The sequence below is a fragment of the Danio aesculapii genome, chromosome 13 (assembly GCF_903798145.1).
Source record: "Danio aesculapii chromosome 13, fDanAes4.1, whole genome shotgun sequence".
Classification (NCBI taxonomy): domain Eukaryota; kingdom Metazoa; phylum Chordata; class Actinopteri; order Cypriniformes; family Danionidae; genus Danio; species Danio aesculapii.
The window spans coordinates 28,077,882-28,098,260 of NC_079447.1; the positions used below are offsets into that span (position 1 = coordinate 28,077,882).

General features: G+C 37.5%; 1 protein-coding gene across 4 annotated transcripts in view; it reads left to right on the top strand.

The window, feature by feature from the left end:
- kat6b (K(lysine) acetyltransferase 6B) overlaps positions 1-20,379 on the top strand; it is a 45,303-nt gene that overhangs the window by 14,588 nt on the left and 10,336 nt on the right. For all 4 annotated transcript variants that reach the window (XM_056470251.1, XM_056470252.1, XM_056470250.1 and 1 more), the window contains exons 3-8: positions 10,819-10,927; positions 14,465-14,580; positions 14,776-14,857; positions 17,691-17,823; positions 18,350-19,248; positions 19,911-20,032. In XM_056470251.1, the coding sequence (XP_056326226.1) occupies positions 10,819-10,927; positions 14,465-14,580; positions 14,776-14,857; positions 17,691-17,823; positions 18,350-19,248; positions 19,911-20,032 (1,461 nt within the window). The remainder of the gene's footprint in view (positions 1-10,818; positions 10,928-14,464; positions 14,581-14,775; positions 14,858-17,690; positions 17,824-18,349; positions 19,249-19,910; positions 20,033-20,379) is intronic.

A 20,379-nucleotide genomic window follows, 5' to 3' on the forward strand; every position in this document is an offset into this window, starting at 1 on the left:
TTGTGGCATTTATTTTCAAGCTGTTTTAACGTGCAGTTGAAATACTGATTGAGTGATGACAAGGCTTCTGTTTAGGCTCTGACAGATGTGCTAAACAATATAGTGATGTTCTCTGTAAACTATAAATAAAAGTTAAAGAATTTGTATTAGTTATAAACGATGACTCGATTCATCCCTCCTGTGTTTAGCTCTATATTATCCCATTCTCCACTTTGTGTGTACCAGTCAATTCCCATATCACTGACAATCACAGACCAAATGTCACTGTTAGCGAATTCTGCTCTCCAAAAGTTGACAATTTTGGTAACCTACAGCATCACCGGTCTTTACTTGCTCATCACAGGTAAATGCAGCTTGTGCACTTGCACAGGTACACTTGGCAAATGCCTTAATTAAAAAATAATAACATTGGTCATATTAAAATAAAACTAGAAATTTATCAAATGTTATTAATAATATTCTTATGTAAAATAATATTATTATGCAAAATAACTCAAAGGCCAAAATGACTGGAGCTTGAGCATCACTTGGTGGTGATGGCACAGAGTTTGACAGAGGTAGCTGCTTTATAATTTTCTATACAGGAAAACCCTGTACTGTTTTATTTTGTGCATATTAGTACTTTGACATTGTTTATATGCACTACACTATGCACAAGACAAATTTAAAAAGTTAAGTGTTCAAGAATGTAAATTGAAAGTGCTCCAAATAACAAATGTAACTTTACTTTAAATTATGTTTATTAATTTTAGTTTGTAGGCGGACTCATTGCTTGAAGACTTCTTTACAGTACTTTCTTATGTTTTTCCACTAGTTAATGAAGCAAGGCCAGCTTTAGTTTTAAGTTGAATACAGATTAAAGTAATATAAATAAAGGGGGCTAATTTAAAACAGTGAATATTCAGCGTGTTGTATGACAGATTTATTTTGACCTTTATTATGTCCTTTTGAAATATGAATGTGAACCTTTTGTTCTTCCTCTTAGCATTTCACTTCTTCATTGTTCAGTTTAAGATGTGTACATGCCCTTGTGGGCGTCACAGACACCCATTGTTTTGTACACTTGCACCTGAAGTGCTTGTTCCCAGTTCAGTCGCTGCAGTCAGGATTCACTGGCCTTTACTTCACAGCCAGACACAGCACAGAACATTCTGTGATCTGTCTGATTTGGATGCGCACTAGCTCCACTTAGTGGACAGAACAACTGGGAAACAGGCACGTTGAGGTGTTGCTTTTATCATGTTGCTTTAAATAGACTTTAAATGCTTTTATAAGGCATTGTTAATTAATGAACTGAGCGTTTCAGATAGGATGACTCCCTCAGTGAAATAGACCAGTCTCAGAGTGTTACGCCATAATTGCCCATTTTAGATGGGAATGCTGTGTCGAGTGGAATGTTCCTTTGCAAACATTCCAGATCACATATTTGTCACAATATCCAGCTGGGTGTAGTCACAAGGCAGCACATATTTGTACTCACACTAACACAAAACGTGTCCAAGTGTAATTTATGAGCAAGTAGAGATGCTAGTTTTGGTGCTCGGTTTGTTTACATTGTTAAAGATGTAACCATGGCTTGGTTTGGAATGATATGCTTATTGAATCCTGAAGAGTAAGAATTGTATACTGCTGGCTTTTATTTTTTTTATTACTTAGTATTTAAAATGCTATTAAAAGCTTAATTGACACGGGCTGATGTGTTTATTATCTTTGCATTATTTCAATTCAGAAAGCTCTTATTTTTTTATTAATATTTTAGCATATTTAGTAGGTCACCAGTGTATTCTGGGTTTACAAAAAAAAAAAAAACCAGAGTGTTCACACTTGTAATTTGATTCTCTTTGTTTGTTTGTTGGAAACCAAAAAAGACAGTTTTGAATTTGATCCTGTGTTGTTTTTTTGCATTTGCATTTATAAACAAAGTTTAAAGATACAGAACAACAAAAAAGACATATAATTTGAAAAGTAAGTTCCCATAGGAAATTGGTATCGTTTTTTTTTATAGACCGAACACCGTTGACAATAACAATTATGAAAAAAAAAAAGTTTGGTTTGAAGTTTCAGTATTCGCTCTATAGTTTTATTAAAATATGGCTGCTGAGTGCACGCCTTAGAAGGAATGCAAATAAGCTTAGGGTGTAAGTTGCACGACACGCACATGGTGTGCAAGCGGCGCACACGTGACAATTTTCCAGGTACAGCTAGGCTACATTTACACTGCATAATTCGGGACTCAATTCCGAATTTATTTTTTTTTTTAAATTAATTTATTTTTCTATCTTGTGGCACAGCTCTGATATGACCTATGTACGTGTAAGCAGGAAAAAATCACATGGATTCTGATTTACTCAAATCAGATTCAGGCCTTTTTCATATGTGGAAATTTATCAGATATGAATCAGATCTGTGTCCTTGTGTCTGCAGTGTAAGCAGGTAGATCGGAATTTCACCTGTCAATGCGAGTCGCGCGTCATTACAAAGCATAGCGAATGACGTCAGTTCTGATGCTTTAATTTCAGAACAGACTTCAGCTGAGTTGTAAATCTTAAATCTCATAGATGAAGACTAAAAAAAGCTTTTGTCATGTAGCACAAGTATTTAAGTGTTAACTGGAGAGAGAGCGCAATATTCGCCATGTAATCAATATATAACTATTGCATACATCACGTGCATAAATCACACCATGGACATTACAGTAAAATGCCTGCTGGTTTAAAAATGCCTAGATTAAAAGAAGATGGCCAAACGAGAACTTTTCTGTTGTAAACTATAGTAAAAAAGATTGTCAAAAAGAAAAAAAAATGAAACCCTGCGAACAGATTAAATACAGGAACAGAGAAAAGAGCTCTCTTTTTTTTTATCAGCTGTCAGTCAGCGCCCGCTCTTTTTTTTTTTATTTTCTTTTTTTCTTTTTTTTTTTCTTTCTCTTCTGGTCATTGTGCCTTTGTCGAGTGCTGTGTAAATGCAGACAATCAGATATGCGTCACTTTCAATAGATGATGTAAGTAGGTCAGCAAAAAAATCGGATACAGTCACAAAATCGGAATTGACCATCAAGATCTGCAGTGTAAATGCAGCCCTAGTTGAAAAACATCTGAAGTTTTCCAAATGCCGCAAGTGCACCGTGATTCTTGCAAGTAGAACAAACCAATTTGCTTCACAGTTTGTATTGAATAAACACATTTCTGTAATACTGGCAGACTAATTACCTCAGACAAACACAGTGCATCCAAACACTGCAGTGCTTTTTACTTTTCTCCATAAATTTGTATCAGAGCTGCTGCAATGGTTTGTCCATCTGTCATCCTCTGTGAAAACGGTCGATGGTCGCCTAGTTCCAAGAGATTCCTGGGGAGCTTGAGTGAAAAGTCCATTGTAAATGGTGACGTAAACTACACGGTCACGCTTTTCACTACAGGGCAGAATAACAACACACACGAAAATGAGTGCCCTGACTAGCAGCAGTGACGAGATGAAAATTAATAAAAAAGGATGTAAAGATGTCACCAGACTGGCTTTTTGGTTTCTTTTCTTGTGTATCCCAGCCACTAGCTTCCCATCTGAAAGGTTTTTAGCCTAGGGAGTAAAATGGTCATTCAACTTTACAATTTGTAATGTTGCAATATGTATTTGAATAATGATGGCTGGTTCATTTACTTCAAAGCTCAGATTTGATTATCATAATTTGTTTTGTTTACAGAGTTTGAGGTTTACTGTATTATTATTATTCACACCTGTTGATCTACCTTTAACATTGCACACACTTTGTAACATTATATTTATCAAGTTTGAGTCTCTTTAACACTTATGTTTATGTTATTATAAAGAAATCAGATATTTTGTCTTATTGTCTATTTGCCTTAGTAATGTTGGTAAATAAAAATAAAGTTAAAGTTAAAAATATCCTAATATTCCTTAATGGATTGTTAAAAAATATTCAATAGTTATCGATACTGAGTTATATGAAATATGATATTGTGATAACTGTTTTTGCAATATCACCCAGTCTTAAGTTACCGAACATACAAAACAAAACTGTGTGTAGGGCTGAATGTAGGCATGAGACGATTACTGTTTTCAAGGTACCGCGGTTTGAAAAAGTCAAGGTTTTAAAACCATCAAAATTTTCTTCAATACAGTTCCTAAGGTATGTGTACATTTTTGTGTTTGTGTTTTTTGTTGTTTTTATTTTTTAGGACAACAGTATCTCCAGCAGAAAAGACGCTGTTTTAAGTTGTAAAAAAAAATCTGTTTTTAAAAGAATTAAAGACCGCAGAGCTTAACACGTTTACTGTTCCAAAATATTATAAATGTGTCTCAAATTAAAATATATTGTGTTCAAAAGGGGAAAAAAAAGGTTTTATTTTTTTATCCAGCCTTTTAAAAAGAACATATTGTAGAGCAGTAATCACAAAACCGTGAAATTTTTTATCCAAGGTTATCATACCGTCAGAATCTTCTCCCGGCCCATGCCTAGCTGAATGTTCAAAATGTTTGTTGTTTATGAGTATATGTGATGTTTTTTTTTTAAATCACGAAGAGCTTATAAAATGTGAAACCAACACCTCCGTTGGACCATAATGGCCAACACTGTGAATGTAACAACAAAAATGTTTTGTGACATCATATCTTGTTTTTGGTTTGTGTAGATGTATTTGGTTCTGGTCATACCATGTTTGTTTGAAAGTAGACAGAGTGTAGCATCTTTTTAGTGTTCTTGGTCAGCCTGTTTGGTACACATCAGGGTTTCTGATGGCAACATTCACACTTATTAAATTTTACCACATTAACACAGAAATCATGCCAGTGTTTGTTATTACCAAACTGAGCCCTCCAAATCTGAACAAACCCTGACTTTATATGCCGAACACACACACACAAATTTGGGAACAACTTTAGACTCTTTTGACTTCTTCTGTTTGGACAAGAAACAATGAACCATTTCTCAGATCAGATTTCTTTCACACAAAAGAAAAACCCATACAACTTTGGAACGACATAAGATTGAGCAAATGACAAGATTTGTTTTGTTTTTTTTGGATAGACTATCCCATTACTGCCTGCCACTGAGAAATCCTATTAATCTACTGTATTTTTAATAGACATAAATGTCTATGGGCATTTAACAGCTGCGTTAAATGTGCAGTAAATGCTCATGTATTTACAACTCAAACTTTCAGAGGTGTTAAATATATGCTGAAGATTTGTTGTCATTTCAAGCCATATGAATTGCAGAGGAGAGAAAACCTGATGGTTATTCTAGTTGTGATGGATAAACAGTTTGGTTTTTCCAGTACAGTTGTATAATGCATCAAATCACTGCCATAATGAGAGTTTAGCTCCACGTACAGAAGTTCATATCATATATTTATGTCTGAAGGCTCGGAAGTCATCATGTAAGAGAGTCTGTCTGTGTTTATTTTTGTTTCGTTTTTCCAACATATCAAATATCTCATGCTCGGATCCTTTCTTACTCGACGTCAAACATGCCAAGCTTTCAAGTAGCTAGGTTTCTTTTATCTTTATGCACATGCATGTGTGAAAAAAACGAGCGTTTCAGCTGCAATCCAACAAGAGGCAGTGGAATTCTGCCATTGAAATCAATTTAGCGCTAATGTTATTGAATGATGTGGTGTGTAGAGCTGCAGTGGAGGGTTTATTTGTATTTATACGAGACTGCGGTGCCTGTGCTTTTCCCCTTCTGCGCGTGAATACAGATGTATTGTTTAAAGGCAATTGAGGTCAAGCGATATGTGCATGGTGGGATTTTTGTTGTGTATCATGATAACGTTGCCCTCGGGGAGAGAAGCCCTTTATAGGCGATGAGCGCACGTTCGCTTCCGAGCACTAAGCAACTCGCAGTCATTTGTATGAAGAGCTGTGCGTATCATTCAGGGGCCATCGATTTGGAGCCTTTCAATTGGCACTTAAATAAAAACTTGCAATGTTTATGAATAACCCATCTGCAAATTGATGGTCTGCCAAAATGATTAATAGGCTGGGGATTGATTGCCTGTTGCATAAAACAATTAGTCTGGCATTACTCTCAACAGGTTTCTCACCAGAACAGACACTCAATATTTATCAACATGGCACAGCGGGGAGCTCAGCCTGAGTGGCTCTCTTGAGATGGTACAGAGAACATACCCACTAGATGTAGTTTTACTCGCTCTTCTAATGCCCCATCTGCATCTAATACACACCATCCCCCAGCAGATCGCTTCGTCTCTTGTTGACAAGCCTTTTGGGAGCGAATCGAGCCGATTTGCTCGTTTGTTTACTCTCAAGTTCTACCAGTTCCTCTTCTCAGGAGACTCGTGTGTTTTTGTGAGCTTGGGCTTGAATGGACTTACGCGACTCTTGCAGAGATTTAGATGCTACTGTTTGGAGATGTGAGGGTGTGGTGGCAGACTTTGCCGTCAGATTCCATGTAACCTTTTTCTGATCTCCACTACAAGAGTCCTGCATGCCACTGGCTTTCGTGGGAGGAAAGATACAGTCTTATCTCAAGAGCTATTCACTGAGCCTGTTCGCTTCCCTCTAATCGTCTTTTGGCATCAGCACCTTGCGTTACTCTCGTTCAGAGGGCACTGGCTACACCTCTCGCAGTTGTATAACATCCCATTGCCAATATTTACTCAGGCTCAGCGTTGTGTATCACAGCACTCAGTGATACGGCAAGGCGGTCTGTGTGTGTGTGTGTGTGTGTGTGTGGTGACGTGCACAATTCAGGACACATCCTGCTGGGCATCCTTTATCCTTCATCAGTAGTAGCAGATTTGTTGCATGTTTGATGTCTGTTGTTTTGGCTGCTGCCTTTTTGAAGGCTTTTACACAAGAATGTAATCTTTACAGTAGTCCAATGCAGCACGCCTCCTAAATTCAAAGGAGACATTTGGATTTAATTTCCTGTTGTTTGTTGTGTCACGTCTCATGGATTCTGAGTCTGGATTTGCATCTGATCTCCAGTGATCTTGGCTACCTGACCACACTACATTGTTTGATGCAAAAACGCATTAGGGTAGTCCCAATGACATAATGTCTGTCAACAATATGGCTTTTGGGTATTTTATGCTTACCAAGGCTACGTTTTGATCAAAAGTAATGTTGTCAAGTATTATAGAAATTGAAATGTTTTTCCATCTGACTTTATTTGAACACTCTGAGGTCGCCAGATCTCCGTGGCGTGTTTAGCATCTCTTTTTTTCTTATTGGTGCCAAAGACACTAAGAATACTCTGTTAATTTTAGTGACATAAATAAGTATTATACAACATTTAAATCTGTTAGGTCTGTACTTTTTTTGCGTACACTCACAATAACAACAAAAGTGTGTGCTTTTGAAAAATAAAGAAAATATACAGTGTGCATGTTCCTTTTGTCTCTTCGCGAACTGTTTTTAGAAACTCATCACAAAATTGAACTGAAACTTTGCGAAAACAAAACGCACAGACATGAGACATATATCTATAGAAAGCTTGAAGTGTCTATTTTTAAATGCATATTGAAAAAAAATATTGTTTGATAAAGCAATTAGTATGAAACCAACACTGTCTAGTTTCTCAGTCTGAGCTCATTATGGTTAATGCAACCACGCCCACGGCATGGGTTACCTTGTTATTACAATCATCCACGTGAGACATGCATGACATGTAAACTGGGGTCAAGAAAAACAGATACATGAGACATACAGTTGAAGTCAGAATTATTAGCCCCCCTTTGAATTTTTTTTTTCCTTTTAAATATTTCCCAAAATATGTTTAACAGAGCAAGGAAATTTTCACAGTATGTCTGATAATATTTTTTCTTCAGGAGAAAGTTTTATTTGTTTTATTTCGCTAGAAAAGTTTTGAATTTCTTTAAAAAGCATTTTACGGTCAAAATTATTAGCCCCTTTATCTATACATTTTTTTTTTGAAAGTCTACAGAACAAACCATCGCTATATAATAACTTGCCTAATTACCCTAACCTGCCTAGTTAACCTAATTAACCTAGTTAAGCCTTTAAATGTCACTTTAAGCTGTATAGAAGTGTCTTGAAAAATATCTAGTCAAATATTATTTACTGTCATCATGACAAAGATAAAATAAATCAGTTATTAGAAATGAGTTATTAAAACTATTAGGTTTAGAAATGTTGAAAAAATCTTCTCTCTGTTAAACAGAAATTGGGGGAAAAAATAAACAGGGGGCTGATAATTCAGGGGTTTTAATAATTCTGACTTCAACTGTACCTGCTTATGTTATTTTAATTCTCAAGAATATTAGTTGTTGGTGTTAAATACACTCATACTGCTTAATACTTTTGAGGAAGTTCCAAATGGTAATGTTTAATAAAGATATTCAAATCTTTTAAGTCTTGCTGACTTCAAACTTTTTGGACATTAGTGTATCTTCAAGTCTATGTAAATAGGGGGAAATGTGTATTTTTTATTTTATTTTTAATATAATAAGCTGTGTCTAAGGTTTCCACAGTGTCCTAACACATAATTCTATGATAAAAAGTATCTTTTCCATGATAAAAGGACTTTTTGTCCTAACAGTCTGCGACAGCGATGCATGACATTTCTGTTTTTCACAGTAAAAAATAAATTCGTAAAATTTACGGTAAAAAAACGGCAGCTGTGGTTGCCAGTATTTTACTGTTAAAAATAAGGTACAAACTGTAAAAGTAATTTTTAATTTTTACTGTAAACTACCATATACCATATAATTTATAGATGTAATATGTCGGTCTTTTGTATTACCAACATCTTTTGTTACACAGTTAGACACGTTAACACAGCCATATGCAGGTGGTGAATAACTTTTCCCACAAGCATAAAAGTGTATCAGAATATAGAAGGTGCTCAGTGTCATTCACACAGCTACTAAACACCAGTATGGTAACACGCATAACATTAAAGTCATGAAATAAACATTGTTTATCAACATTAGATGTAACATAAATCTCTAATGTACATAACTGATGGAGAAACAACTAAAAAGATCCATAGTAATGTCAACAAAAAGCAGAAAAGGTTATGTCATGCAGGGAATTCTGGGAAAGTCAATTTACGGTTATTCGCCGTATATATTAAGTAAACTACTGTTAACCAGGTTACAGATTTTTACCGTAGCATGTTTACAGTTTTTTACCATTGAAATCACGGCCATTTTTACAGTGTAGAAATGGTTTCTATTTTGCAGCATTGCAATTTAATAATAGAATAAACTACTATGACACTGATTACCTCAGGTGCTGATTATGTGCTTTTAAGTGTTGAATGCTGTCAGTGGGGATTTGACATCCTTTTACTCAACGTTTATTGTCATACTAAAAGAAAATGCAGATAGTTTACCTGAGATTTTGAAAACAAAATAACTAGCAAACATATACCTTACCTAACCGTTTGGTTTGGAGAGCAGTGCACTGTTCTGCGCTTCTGGTTGACTCTGGTATTTAAATGTTTCTGTCATGTCTGCTGTGGATAAATTGCTTGTCGCTAGAATCTTGTGACATGTTGTTAGAGCATGGTGTTATTATCTACATTTTGTTTAGTTGTGTGTGTGTGTGTGTGTGTCCGTGTGCGTGTGTGTGTGCGTGCGCCCTCATATATACACTGAATTGTTTCTGCACTACTTAATTTGTTCACAAAGTCCCAACTTTGAATCAGAATGTTGTTTCCCAATCAAAAAAAAATGGTAAAAAACTAACTACTGAAGACAGCAAAAAAAATAATCGGTGCTAGTTATGACTAATGTATATAATTAGTGTAAAAGGTATCAATAATTTTACTTAAAAGCAGAAACATGCATTTGTACTTTCTAGTATTATGGGGTATATTATGAAAAGCTATGTGTTCAACTCTTCTTTAGTCTGCAATGCCAAACTCGCAGACGCTGGTAGTTTGGATCAGTAGCCACCTGTCAGTTAGATATCACCATTATCTCACCCTTTCGTCTGTAATTTTATCAACCTCTTTGTCTACCAATACTTCAGAGAGGCTATTATTGCTCTAACTAGTACCTTTACTTGCTGTTTGATACTGAAGCACTGGTATGTCTGTCTGACATCCCTTTAATGTAATAAGATGTGCATTTTTGTTTGGCAGAATGATTAGTGTTTGATTTGACTTGTGTTGGTACCCTGCCTCTGCCAGGAGCTGCTTTATATCTGGCACGTGTATCTGTCCTCTATAATCACATGCTTAATAACTAGCCGACTCCCCGGGTTTGTAACCACCTGTCTAGTTTGACACCCGATATTCAAACAAAGCTAATCGCAACACATGCCAAATCTTTTATCTTCCAATCTGTACTCATTTACTGTGCCACTCATGTGTCTTGTGTATAATAATAATCGCACTGTTACAAATCTTTGTGTATGTGTGTGTTATGTAAAATAGGCACTGCACTCATTAAGCTGTTAACATGGTGTGCAAAGGGTTTAGATTCATATCTTGTCAGACATGTAAACTTTATTTGCTTGTTTTGATGTGTGAGGAATTAAAGGGACCGTTCACCCGAAACTAAACGCTTTATCACCATTTACTCACACTTAGTGGTTTCAAATCTAAATGACTTTTTTTTTTAACACCAAAAAATTATTAAAAACATTTTGAAACTGTGCAGAATATGGAAGACAGTGACTTCTGGTTTCCAACATCCTTCAAAACGTCTTCAATTGTGTTCAAACAAAATAGAAATTCAAACAAGTATAGAGTGAGTTAATGATGATAGAATTTTCCTTTTTGGGTAATTCTATTAACCCTAAGATCTGAAATTGAATAAAAGTCTGCAATAATTAAAATCATTCTGTTTTTTCCCTTCTCTCTAGCCACGTGCTGACCCCATACCCATATGCAGCTTCTGTTTGGGCACAAAGGAGTCGAATCGAGACAAGAGGCCAGAGGAGCTGCTGTCTTGTGCAGACTGTGGAAGCAGCGGTAAGACCTGTGTTTGAACTCTCAGCCTGATCTGTGCCTAAATATGGACAGTTCATCATTTCAAAGCATGTGCAGAATGGCCAAAAGCAAGTTAGCTTTTATCTAGGAAACTGCTGGGTGCAGCGTGACTGACCATTTAGCTGAATATCTGCTCACAGTTGTGGAAGAGATACAGTAATTGTAGTAGTGGAGTAGTGGAAATTGTTGCCTTGTTCTAAGAATTTAGTTTTGTTTACAAGCAACTTGTATTTGTATATTAAATGTCCACACAACTTTTGCTTGATTTGAAATTTATATTTTGTCATTTTAAATGACAACAACTCTTTAAAAAGAAAATATGTTCTTATTGCTTGGATACATTGATTGTGGTGATGCTTAAGCAGAGATGGATTCATTCAGCAGTACTGAATTTTAACCATCAGCAGTGCCAGATGATGTCACAGAAACATGTGATTCCAAAAGAGAGTAAGTCAGAGATGGTGATGTAGGGATAATTTACTATTTGAACCCAAAAATCTGTCAGATGTAGAAGAGCTGGAGTCAGAGATTCAAATAAATCAAGTTTGCTGAAGATAGTTTGCAGTTTCATCAGCAGAAGACCACTCGCAATAGGTTTGTAGGCTGCTCTTCTTATAATCTCAAAAACATCAACAATTATACTCTTACATAACGTCATTAACTGCGACATACATAATTAAATACCTAATATTGTTTAAACACAGATAGACTTGGAGAATTTCCATCTGGGTGCGAGTGTAAAACTCTGAACTATAGCTCAATATCTCAAGAATACAAACATCAGACAGCCACTAGGCTGTTTAGAGCTAACCCCAGACCTGTGAAAGGATCCCCAATCAAATAGATCACACACACACTCAAAGTACAATCTGTTTCTTATCCAAAGCTAACTGTACTCTGTCGTCTTTATCAAAACTAGCTAAATTCCAGGATAATCTATCTCCAAACTAGCAGACTACATGCAAAGGAATAAACTTTAAAATATTTAAAACTTAAAATGGCAAATATCACTTTAAACATAATTAACACATTAGTAAATAACAATATGAACAGTTGTTTCCAATTCTTCAAGAGTCCAGGTCTACTCAAGAGGTCTTCATGACCTCTGACCTGGCTGAGTAGATCCTGAGGAAACAAATCCTTTGGCATAAAGAAAAGCAATCAGACACATATTATTCCTGTTTTACTCTGAAGTGACACTAAGGTGGTCATATAATCTAGGCTCTTAAACATTCAACTTGTTAAAAATCATAAAGACATAAGAAAAGACATATGTTATACAAGTGCATATGTGGACATCCATGAGAAAATCCATGCCATCAGTGAGGCACCAAGTTTTGGACAAAAGAAAAAATGAAAATTCGTAACCAAAATCAACACTGTTGATATTTTTCCATAACGATTCACAACCTTCCTTTCATTGTTAGTTTACTTCAGTAAAATACAAGGGCCACTTTGTAAACAATGAATGTTTAAAAAGGTTTTAAATCAGAGCTTTAAAATCTGAAGTTGTGGCATAAAATGTTGCATACATTGAAAAAGAGTTCATCAGTGTTTTTGGTTTTGTTTTCTACAAAACAAACATCTAAATATCAATAAACCACAATATATTTACCGGAGAAGCCAGAAATTATGGACACGGTGCAAAAAAGGTGTCAGTGGTTTGTGTTAAAGATAGATTTTGACCTTCTTTATGGCATTTAGATTCTGTCAACACAATGACGAGTTCATTCATTCATTTTCTTTTCGGCGTAGTCCCTTTATTAATCTGGGGTCGCCACAGCGGAATGAACTGACAACTTATCCAGCTCATGTTTTATGCAGCGGATGCTGTTCCAGCTGCAACCCATCACTGGGAAACATCTATACACATTCACACACAGACACACACATGATCACACATACTATTTGATATTCACGCACATACGGACAATTTAGCCTACCCAATTCACCTATAGCGCATGTTTTTTGTCTTGTGGGGGAAACCGGAGCACCCGGAGGAAACCCACACAAACACAGGGAGAACATGTTAACTCCACACAGAAACGCCACTTGACCCAGCCAAGGCTCGAACCAGCGACCTTCTTGCTGTGAGCCGAACGTGCTACCGTGCAGCCCCAATGACGAGTTTTACTTTTCAATTTTTATGAATTTTTCTTACAAAGTGCCTTTACAAAACCTGTACAAACCTGACAAAGAATTTGTACTCTTATTTTAGACCGTGAGAAAGTGGATCACACTTCTGTCAAAATGATGCTCTTATTAAAGTTGTGAAAGCAAGATGCAGACTTGAATAGGTATTCTGTTTTAAGTATGAATTTGCAGTGGTACTTTGGAGTTTGTCACAGTAGTCTTGTATGAGATTGATGTGTTTGTTATCTGCCTGCATTTCTCTGCATACAGCTCTTCTGAACAGTGCATGCGTCTCAACCACCATAAGTGCTCTTTCCGGCAAGATATCATCATCATTAGCCTTTGTTTACATGAAATAATTCTAAAGCTGGTTCATGAAAAAACCGATAGCCAATAAATTCTTTGATGAGGGCTTATCTACGTCTCCATGATAGCATCCCTTTATTCCATGTGGTATGAATTCTATGAATAGCTCATGTGTCTCCTGTAATGGTTTATTTTTTTGTTTGTTTGCTATAATGTATGTAGGGCTGTGCGTTTAGGAAATGTGATAGAATATCTCAAGCTGTTTTGGCGCTGTAGAGACTGAAATAATACAAGAAATTGCCTATTTTGTAGAAGTATTGGCTGAAGGGTTTTGCACAATCACAGATGGATTCAAGCTGAAAGGTGTGCAGTTCCAAACATGTTTTTTTTTCTCCCCCGCTTCAAGTTTGCTTGCTTGTTTCTTTTACTCTAATTTATTTATTTTTTCACTCCTCCAGACAGAATTGCCATGTTCCTGTTAAATTACCTGCTCTTATGTCGTAATTTGTTTTGAACAGTGATTTTGAAATGCCACAAGGAATTGTTCTCCCGGTGACATTTTTATGGCTGAGTTTGACTTAACAACGCAGAGGTGGTTTTCATTAAGTGTTCATGAAAGTATAGAAAATGTGCTCCCACTGTAAACCGCAGCTGGTTTGCAGCCCTCAGGGACAGGAGTGCATGCTTTTACATGACTATAACGGATCGACTGCCATTACGGTGTGCGCGCGTACAGTTTCTGCCTCGTTAAGATCAAATTATCTTTAATTAGCTGCTCAGAAGTGTTTGATAATACAGTGCTTTTAGACACAGATTTTTGGAAAGTCTTCACGCATGGCTCTTCGCATTGTTGATGCCACGTGTAAATATTTAACCAATCCACGGTCGGGGGAATCTTTCATTTGTTTCGTTTTGATGTTCTTTCTCCGCTTGATTAAGCCTCTGTTAACATTTATCCTGTAAGGCTTTTGTGTTTCCTGCCAAAGTTAAAGGATTAGGTAATGTCGCTCTTTTAATTGAGCATGTTTGGAGACTCTCTCTCTAAAGCCTGTTTGTTTTATTTCCCGTTTCTCCTCAAAGGCCATCCATCATGCCTGAAGTTCTCCGCTGATTTGACTGCAAATGTCAAGGCCCTGCGATGGCAGTGCATCGAATGCAAAACATGCAGTTCCTGTCAGATTCAGGGGAAGAATGCTGTAAGTTCTTTTTCAAATGCACTGATGGCCTTGGCCCAGTTCCTGCTGACATCTTTTATAGTGTCAGAGCGCGGCTTGTGTTCTGACACTTTTACTGCAGGATGTTGTTTACTTGTGTAGTGAAGATTGCATCTTATTTTTTGCATGTCTGACATCTTTCTGTGTGTGTGTGTGTGTGTGTGTGTGTGGATTCAGGACGAGATGCTCTTCTGCGACTCCTGCGACAGGGGTTTCCATATGGAGTGCTGTGACCCACCGCTCTCCAGAATGCCAAAAGGTACATTAGGCCTTTGTTTGCCGCTGTGGGTTTTTCCATTCTCAAGGTGAAGCTCTTTAAATGTGCCATTACACAAAGGCTTCTGGTTACATAATAGTAAGATGATATGTACCTTTGCGTCCTGCACTATTTAGTGGCTGTCTCTCTCTTTCCAGTCTCTTTCTCGTTAATGATTTCGCCCCTGGCTTGCAAATGACTGTGCTTGTCCTTTTCAGTTAATGGCAGTTTGTCTGAAATGGGCATGTAAGTGCCAAGATAAAAAGGGAGCAGCATCATAAAGTGTTTCAATAGAGCAGAACAGGTTCATTTCACTTAATTTTACAAGAGCCTTCAGTGCTGAATGTCTGTAACTGCTGGAGGGAGGTGACATTCTGCCATGAGAAATCCCATCAAATTCCATTTGGGTTTTGTTATGGATGAAAGAAAATGCTTTAAATAAAAGTTGCGCGTCAGGGATGTCAATTTAACACATTAATTTGGTGTGATTCATTCTTTAAAAAATGCTATTAATCATAGTTAGTTCGAGAAATGGCGAAACCAGAAAAGCAAGTATGTTTCCTTTGTGAATGTCTTATTTTTAAATTAAGTTTATCCATCCGTTTACAAGAGAGGGTGATGGACCAATAAACTTTGTCATGTTTTTTCAATAATATGGAAATAAACCAACAATAAAGTGCTCAGCATAATTGAGTACAGCTCATTTTGAAAATGAATATTTGTATCCATTTCTCAGTGAATATAGGCAATGTGTTTTGGTGCATTTAAACAAAACAGATTTATTAAAAAAAATTTTAGCCGCAAAACATATTTATAAACAAGACGAGTCTTCGCTGAGGCCAGCTTCCAGCCTCCGCCGCTGAGACTGCAGCTCTGCACAAGACGTTTGGCCAGCGGAGAAATTAAAATGGTCGTGCCCAACAGAGCCTGGTTTCTCTCAAGGTTTTTTTTCTTCACTTTCGACAATTAGTAAAGTTTTTTTTTCCCTCTCCGCTGTCGCCACTGGCTTGCATGGTTCGGGATCTATGGAGCTGCACATCGTTGGATTTGCTCTTCAGTATTTGAACTCTCAGTAGTGATTTATTAAACCACACTGTACTGAGCTAAACTGAACTGAACTTAAACACTACAAACTGAACTACACTGTTCCTATTTACTATGACCTTTATGTGAAGCTGCTTTGACACAATCTACATTGTAAAAGTGCTATACAAATAAAGGTGAATTGAATTTAATTATAAATTGAAAGATAATACAATTCAATTCAAGCTAAATATTGCAAAAAAAGTTACAACCTACAAAATTTCAACAATTTTTTAATTGTTTTGCTTCTCTTGATTTTTTTCTCTTTTTTAAAAAAATTGTATTAAATATTTTTCTCTAACATAAACATTTGGGTGTACTAGTTTTGTGGCCCTTATCGTAAGTTATTTTGTAAGATAAGCTCCAAATTTTACTTCAGAACTGACTTATATAATGTATATGCACAAATTTAATATTGTATATGAGCAATTCCAACGTTATAGATTTGACATTTGCAGTAAACCTCAAAACATAAATTCACAGGGAACGTAGATGTAAACATTATATTGAAACGATCTGTTTATATTTTCCAAAACAACTAACCACAGAGTTAAATGATCTGAAAAATATCAATTTGTAAACATTTTTTACACTTTAAATGAGGGAAATAAACATGCGTTATGGATGTGACCAAAAAAAAGAGTTTACAGTATACTACATACTTTGTAGAAATTCTGTCAATTAAACTGCTCAACCTTTTCATACAACCTTTACAACATACTTTGTAGAAATTAGCGTAAAGAAATAATGCTAATCAAAAGGATAAGAGTTGGCTCACTATAGAACAAAAATTACTTGTTTTGTTTTATGCTTTTGTATTTATGAGGAAAAAAGCTTCGTTATGGATGTGACTGATGTGAAATTGGCGCTTGTGTGAATTTGGTAAATCAGATATAATTGTTTCAGAACATTGACTGGAGTATTTTTACAGTCCTGTAAAATACAAGCCTACACAAACTTAGAAAGGGTATCGCTATTTTGGTTAAAAACGAAATTTTTGTTATGGCAAGGTTGACATTTGCATGGAATAGCTCATAGCTTCCTATTAAATATGAATTTAAAAGATGGATTTGTGAGGGGTGTACTTATATATGCTGAGAACTGTGTATTGTCAGACTCTTTTTCTAAAAAGTCATCATCAGCATTCTTCTTTTTTCTTAGAAGATTATCAGTTGTCAGTCTCTAATTATTGAAAGCAGTAATAATGCTTGACCGGTATCGTTTTCTGTATGTAATATATTTTTGCCATTTTTCTTTTGGTCGTTTCTATGAGCCTCCTGTCTCTTCAGTATTGCTTAATTCCACACAAGATATCTTGAGAGCTTCAGTTCCATACTAAACATAATCGGTCATGCATAATTTAATTTCTAACTAAATTAGTTATGCGAAAATGTAACGAGGTCATAATGTGCCAAGGTCTAATCATTCAATTTGTTCATATGTTATCATCCTCTCTTAAGAGGATGGGAAGTCTGGAGTCATGTCAGAATAGACAACCCCACACGACTTCAAAGCCTTTTATTCAGCGTTTACTTGTTGGTCTGTTACCTGCAGAAAGCTTGTTTTTCTTTGCTCTTTTTCATTTCTTCTAAAGACAGTGGAAATGAAGGGAAAGGCACAGCAGGTCATCACTGCTCAGTACAACAAAGACATATCTGAAAAGTGTCACAGCTGTAGACATGATGAACCATCCTTGAAATGCTTCTCTCTTTTTGTCTCTCCCTCTCTCTTTTTTCCCCTGGACCTCCCCCAGGAATGTGGATCTGCCAAGTATGCAGGCCAAAGGAGCAGGAGGGAAAACGGTTGCTACACAAGACAGCGGCCCAGATCAAAAGGCGATATGCAAAGCCAGGAAGGCCAAGAAAAAATCTAGCACATCCAACAATGTACGATAACTTATTTCATCTGTCTTGTTCATTATGCTTGAGGCTTAAGGTTACAGGTCTCACATCAGTATGTTGCCTAAACTGTGAATGCTTTTTTTTTTTCTCTTTTCTTTTCTTTTTTTTTTGATGGCCTACTCTGATTTTTGTCCTTCACAACCTTGCCTTGAGAATATATGTAGGTTTTCATACCCTCTCATCCACAAGGTTTAAAATTAGCATGACTGCTACAATGTACTTTTAGCCGGGGGCATTCTTTTCAAGTCTATTTATAACATATGGCTGTGTAGTAAAGCTCAGTCAGAACACTGTCAGTCGGGCTGGGTGAGTCTGGGTCAGTAAGCTTTTAAATGTGCAAGACCTGAGGGTTTACATCTCTCCTAAAGGCTTGATGAGCACTGATAGACACGGTGGAACGTGTTGTTTAAGCTGTGAAATCAGGCTCTGAACCAAGGCTTAGTCACAGTTAGGATATGCACAGAGATTTTCATTCATTTGTGGCTCATGTTTTTATCTTCTGCTTTCACAGGTCTGACAGTGGTGGTCCAGGATCCGTTGAGCTGTCTGAAAAAGCACGGCATGGTAGGGGTTCCATAAGCACTTTCTGTACCCCACCCTCATCAAGCACCTTTATACCCACCACAGACGGCAGGAGTCTCACTGACCCCCTCACATCCACACCCACCCTCACTACGTTGCCCCCAATCAACAAGAAAACCAAAGGTCTCATTGACGGGCTTTCCAAATTTTTCACGCCATCGCCCTTGGGTCGCCGGTTGCGCGGTGAAGCGTCGGGCTCCTCGAATCAGCACAGGCCAAGGAAACGTGGCTATCGGAAACACCATGCCAGCATGATGACACCAGGTGTGAGGTTAAACGCCCCATCTAGCGTTCTCCTTACCCCGTCCCCTTCGCAAGGACACAGCCCCATCTCGCTGAACCCCACCCAATCATCCTCGCCCTCCTCCGCCCACTCACCCCACAGCTCCTCCTCCCAATCTAGCGGCCCGTCCCTTAGTAGCCTCCCAGGCAACAGCCAGCTGAAGGGACTCTTTGATGGACTGTCTCACATCTTTACCACTCAGGGACAGTCCCGACAAAAGGGACTCCCCAGCTACGCACCACCCAAGCGAGTGCGCCGCACACAGGACATGTCCACCTTGCCTAAAATGTCCCTGCAGCTTCAAGGAAAGAAGCCTGTCAAGGGTTTCTGTAGTAAATTAGCATCTCTGACCAGTTCAGCCTCAGGATGGCCGCCCAAGCGGGGCCGCCCGTTTAAGTCGGCGCTCCATTTCAAACGAACTCCCATCTTGAGAAAGCACAAGCTGCTAGGCAGGTTTAGGTTTAAGGCCTCCCCGCAGAGGGAGAACACCACACCAGGGAAGGGCAGATTGGCAGACGGACGAGTTAAACCAGACCCAAACCATGGTAAGCACAGGGGCCTGAATCTCCAAACGGCCGACTAGCTTTTTCCATCTTAAACCGTTTTACTCATCTTCCTCATTTTTAGCAGCAAAATAACATGGATTTTTGTTTTTCAACTAATACTGCATCTCAGCATTTTTGTTTTTAACCTTTTTCTTCAGTATTTTTTATTAATTCTGATGCCACTAAAGCCTTAGGTTTCTGCTCTCTGCTCACGTCCTCATGCTGCTCACACCTGCCTCTCAAACCCAAGTTATTAATGCTTTTTCCCTTTAGTAACTAGCACTTTAATGTAAAGTGTTTGCATTTCAAATGACCCTTGCTCCTGGTTTGGTTCCCTCTCAACCTCTGCACAAATAGAGTATTTGTTTAGAGGTCACTGTTGCCTAGAAACAAACTGTGATGTGTGGTTAGAGGTTTGAGGTTAGTGTGTTGGCCAGCAATGTTGATATGAGCCTTTCCTATCAGCTGTCCTTTCCATGACTCTAGTGATTTGCATGCTAGCAGTTTGACTGATTTTTTTTTTTTTTAATGCTGTGTTAAGGCTAAGGTTAGTGCTTGTTTATATTAGCTTTGGGTTTTATTGTGTCAGCATCCTTTCAGTTCGTTTGTACTGTATGGTGTGAACATCGACTTCTAAAAGTCTCTTCTTTGACCTCTCCCAGCCTTTAACGTCGAGAGATGTTCGAGAAGAGAGCCGCATGAAGGAAGGATGACTCTAGTCAATGACCACGTGGCTGAAGAGGATCTGAAATTGTTCAGACACGTCAAGGAGCTCACAGCTAAGGTGAGGAGAGTCAATGTGGCAAGAGCCATAATCGCTGTTTCTCACATTTAAATGTTAAATAGGTGGCCACACTAGAACCCACATAGGAATGATGAAATCGCTCCGAAACGCTTTAGTAACCGCATAGGATTGACTTGGCTGAATGGCTGGTCTTAGCTGGTAGGGCTGGATGATTAATCAAAATGGTGATTTCAGCAGCTTAGAGCAGCTCTTTGTGTCTGCAATGAGTTTAGATCAATTATGATGCATTTTGGATTGCAGCATTCCAGCCACATTAACAAACCTGTAATGAAAATTGCTTACAAATTGGCTACTCTCAACATAAAAAGATTCAAGAGTGCACTGCA